This window comes from Aptenodytes forsteri, unplaced genomic scaffold, assembly GCF_000699145.1.
Source record: "Aptenodytes forsteri isolate BGI_AS27 unplaced genomic scaffold, ASM69914v1 Scaffold184, whole genome shotgun sequence".
NCBI classification, from domain to species: domain Eukaryota; kingdom Metazoa; phylum Chordata; class Aves; order Sphenisciformes; family Spheniscidae; genus Aptenodytes; species Aptenodytes forsteri.
In genome coordinates, this window is record NW_008796078.1 from 3,139,831 (window position 1) to 3,144,518 (window position 4,688).

The 4,688-nt window shown below is 37.2% G+C and overlaps 1 protein-coding gene across 1 annotated transcript in view; it reads left to right on the forward strand.

Annotated features, from left to right (window-relative positions):
• The window catches only part of PLS1 (plastin 1), a 25,770-nt gene extending 22,869 nt beyond the window's left edge, over window positions 1-2,901 (forward strand). The window contains exons 14-15 of the mRNA XM_009286710.1: window positions 1,312-1,436; window positions 1,916-2,901. Coding sequence (XP_009284985.1) covers window positions 1,312-1,436; window positions 1,916-2,054 — 264 coding nt within the window. The 3' untranslated portion in view covers window positions 2,055-2,901. The remainder of the gene's footprint in view (window positions 1-1,311; window positions 1,437-1,915) is intronic.
• Window positions 2,902-4,688: the final 1,787 nt, after the last annotated feature.

The window sequence follows — 4,688 nt, forward strand, 5'->3', positions numbered from 1 at the left end:
ATATAAATAATTTTAATATATAAATAATTTTATAGGAAAAGATATTTAATTTTTACTCTAGAAGGTAACTTAGGTCTTCATCTTCTTAAAAGGGATTGCTGCTGCTTATTGTAAGAATATTATGCTGCTGCATAAATTGTAATAATGGTGGTATAAATAAGTTGAAAGTACAAAGAGAATCTGTCCCAACATCTTGCTTTTGGTATGCCTGTGGTTTTTGGGGGGCATTGGTTGTGTTTTTAAGGTAATTCAACTGATGGTAGACCAATAAAGATGAGGAGCTACTGATGTAAAGTGACATTATTTAGTAACCTTTTACTACTGATTTTTGGCAACATTCACATCTATATTGTCTTTCACAATTTGAATTTTTGTCTGTATTTTGGGGTTACTGCAGCAAGCAGATTGTGTAGCAGAGAAAGCACAGGTCCCTGATATTTACTGTGGACTATGAAAGCAAAGTTCTATTGAATTGCCATAGTTCAAAGAATAAAAATGACAAGGGTGTATTTTTGGCTTACAGTCTTGGGGAGACAGCCCATGCATTCAGTGTCTTCAAGCAGATTTATATTACTATTTTTAAATTTATCATTAATGGGGTGGTGGCTCTATGGGACTTCACTGAATTTGAAATCATAGTTCTGTCCTGGTGGCGAAGGCAGCTATGTCACGTGGCTTACGTGCCGAGCCCCTGCAGGAACAGAGCCGGCTTCACTGGCGCTGTCTGCTGACTGTTGGTTTGACATCATCAGCTGCTTATCTGCCTTAACACTTGGGAAGAAATAATTGCAGCAATAGCACTTGCTGTTTTAAGAATAGAAAACACGTCTGTATATTAAATACAAAATACAGACTGCTCGTACTACCTCAGAATACCATCGGAGTTGAAAAATTATAAAAAGAGCGAGCCATAAACTACTGCAGAAAATAGTTCCATTACAAGAAAAGGAAAAAAATAAAGTAGTTGGGGAATGTAAATACCTTTTTGTTGTCTTGAAAGTCTGGTCCTTGGACTTCTTTCAAAGTTCCCTTCCTTCCTTTAGGGAAGGAAGAGAGGATCTTCCATTAAATAAATGTAAACCATTTGTATAATAATAATACCAACACTGAGTGTGAACCTTATCATTTTTTGATTGTGGAAAAGAACATTAGACCTCATAAAAGGGGGAAAAATCTTCACATGATAAAGTAACAAAACATGCTGCTGTCTTCCAATAGGTATGTAAGATGTGCTGTAGGGTTTTTTTCATTGTGAAGACTGAATAATCAAAGCAAATTCCTTATACTAATCTTTTGAGTCTTTTCTTTTAGGACAAATCAATTAGCACTAGTTTACCTGTCCTAGATTTAATAGATGCCATTGCACCAAAAGCAGTTCGTCCAGAAATGGTCAAGAGAGAAGATCTTTCTTACGAAGACAAATTGAATAATGCTAAGTAAGTTTTAAATGAATGCTTTGTCTTTCCCTAAAGTGCAGGAAATGCATGAATTCATGGTGTAATGAATGATTTCCTGATTTGTTAACAGAGAGAGATTACACTAATGTTAGTTGATTTGTTTCAAATAGAATACATTATAAATTCTAATATTCTAGAGCTGTTTTTCTAGCATATTTAAAATATTAACTCAAATTCATGGCTGATATGACCTACCACCACTCCACTGCAATTAATTAATAACCTGCCATAATCCATATTGGTTTTGACAAAATTGCTTTGATAACCAGTAGCAAAACATCTGCCAATACAATTGCTAATACATGCTTTCTTCACGATAATGTCCGTTTTCTTGTAGAGTGTAAATACTGACTGAACAGGAGTATCCTGCTATTAAAATCTGTTGTTGTTCTTGTGAATCTTGGCACACTAGTAGATGTAAGGAAAATAACAATATTTATTTTCTCTTGTTTTCCAAGGTATGCCATTTCAGTTGCTCGAAAAATCGGTGCTCGTATATATGCTCTCCCAGATGATCTGGTTGAAGTGAAGCCAAAAATGGTGATGACAGTGTTTGCATGTTTGATGGGAAGAGGACTGAACAAAGTAAAACAATGAAGAGATGTAATATAACTTTCTGCCATGTTAAGCACGATGAATGCCTCACAGTTTACAGAGTTCTGAAGCTTAGTATAAAACAAGAAAATTTGTATGCACAAATATACTCATTAATTACATGTTAATAATGTGTTTATATTAGTTAAAATTTGATTCAATTTCGTAACACATTGATTATTTATGGGCGATACTGTTTTCAGAACATACTCATTACCAAACTAACATCACAGATTTGTACTGCTTTAAAAAAAAAATCACGCCGTATCAATCAAGCTTCATTCGTATTAGTTTCCATAGCGTTGTAAGAATCTGCATCATTTTACATACGTTATTTCAGGACCTATTGTGAAACAGTTTGTTTTTTTTTTTCTTCTTTTTGGTGTGTGTTACTAACATGTAGTCTATACAAGTCTCAAGGTGCATTCCAATCCTATTATATTACTCCTAACTGCACAAAAGTATCATCCTTGCCTTATTCTTTGAGAGCTTAACTCCTGTTGAAGCCAATGAGAGTCTTGCCATTGACTTCAATGAGAGCAAGTGAAGGCCTGTGATAATGTCTGGAAACTAATGAATATTGATAAAGCTGATGAAACTTTTTTGTGGGAATAATTTTTAAAAATATGTAGTAGTTTTGGTCTGTTTTCTAACAGGAGCTTTTATGGTCTGTGTCTTAAGAAAGAACAGCAAATAGTAAGCAGAAATGTAATCGTGTCATTACTAGGTCTGTATATGCATTAGCTTTTGCAGTTGGACTAAACATCTGATTTTTTTTAATTTTTCATAAAATATTGTATAAGAAAACAATAAAGAGCTGGCTAGTCCAGTTTGAGGTTTCACATTAATGTATTGCATTTCCTCATAGATTGTTCCTTTGATTTTTCCCAAAGTGTGTATCATGTGTGCAGAGGTTTTGTCTAGAAAGACTGGTGCATTGTCTGGATGATATGAAGTCCATAATTATTTTCTTATTAAAGTAAGTATTTGTACTCCTTTCTCTGCAGCCATAAATTTTCACCAAACATTCTGGAGCTGGACGTTTAATAAAGTTGTTACCAGAAGCCGAACAGTAAGAAAGAAAGAAAACTAAATAAAAATGAAAGGTTTTTTTTTTAAAGTATGAAGCTGCTACTTTCTCTCTCAGCTCCTGAAAACAGTCCTAAGTGTGGCAGAACCCAAGAATCATGATGAGTGAACAGCTGGACTAAGCCTTACATCTTAGTATCTTGCACAACATATTAACAGAAAGAAGATGCATCCATTTGGTTTCTATTATATAAGGGGATACTGGGAGCTGAGAGAAGTCAGTGCTTGGATTTAGATCCATTTGTCTCTGTTCACTGGTTTGGATTGTCTGGACAAGAATTAGTTATTAACATTTGATAGTTACTTGGTTTCTGTTCCCAGTTCCAAACGATGGCCGAGTATTTTACAGAATTTGAGTTCTTTGCCCTGATTCTGGAGACAAATCAGTCTTAGTCCTCATTCAAGATAGGCTAAATTGAGGCTTACTTAATCTCTGTACTGCAAGATAAATGATCTCCTCTTGAAATACACAGTTCTAAAGTATTTACCTGCCCAGGCACTCAGCAACTTACTCTGTAAGGGTCAGTATTTACTGTTGTGTAGACTAATGCTGTAGTGTTTTGTTCCCTTTAGGAAAAAATCTGCTATTTATGTGGCTCATTATTATATGTCCAGAATTATTTTAAACTTTGATTAAATTGAAGGGGGCAACCATCTCATGCTTCTCAGCATAAATGTTTGACATACACGCTAAGAGCGACATGTTGAATGATAAATGACAGCTAACACCATCTGGAAAGAATTGTCTTCTCAGAATAATGTTAGTTTTAAAGAGTGCAAGTGTTAACCAAACAGGGTTTTTCTAAAGGAGAGTCAGAAAACAGTGTGTCAGACTTTTAGTTTACATTAATCCTTATAGCTTAGCTGAAGTCAGTAAAGCTATGAACTCCGGTTCTGTGTCTCTACGTGCTGCAAACATACACTAAGGAAGTGTTTGTTAAGTTCTTGTATCTCGTACTAGAGTAATGCACAAAAAATTAGTTTGTGTCTGGTAGCTCATATAATGTATAAATGTATTTTTGAAGTTTAAGGATAAAATGGTGCATAATTTTAGTATGAAAAGGGAAAACATAGGTAGGATTTTTAGAAGTACTTACAGAAGAGGAGAGTGAATGACAGACAGTTTAACAAATATTTGGAAATTAGTGCCCTAAGCAGCTGCCTCCCGCAGCGTTCATGAGGCTGCACAGCCTGATGCTGGGGTGAGCAGGGCCGCAGTTAACTGTAGCAGCTGGGAGAAAAACAGATTTAAGGGAAAATGGGGACAGTCAGGAGTTAGATGTGTGTGTTCCCGATGCCTCACGCTGCGGTGAAACGACGCGCTCCCGTGAAGTAAGCCCGCAAAATCCTCCTCGCGGCTCCTGACGGGCGCGGGCCCCGTCCCCTGCCGACCCCGGCCCCCTAAACGCTATCCGGAGGGAAGGTAAACCGCGGGACGACAGGAAGACGGGGCCGTGGCTGCGCCACGGTGCCTCAGCGGGCCGCTCGTCGCAGCCCCTAGCGCCGCTCCTCCCCGCCCACCTCCCGCTGCCCCTCGCAGGGGGGACG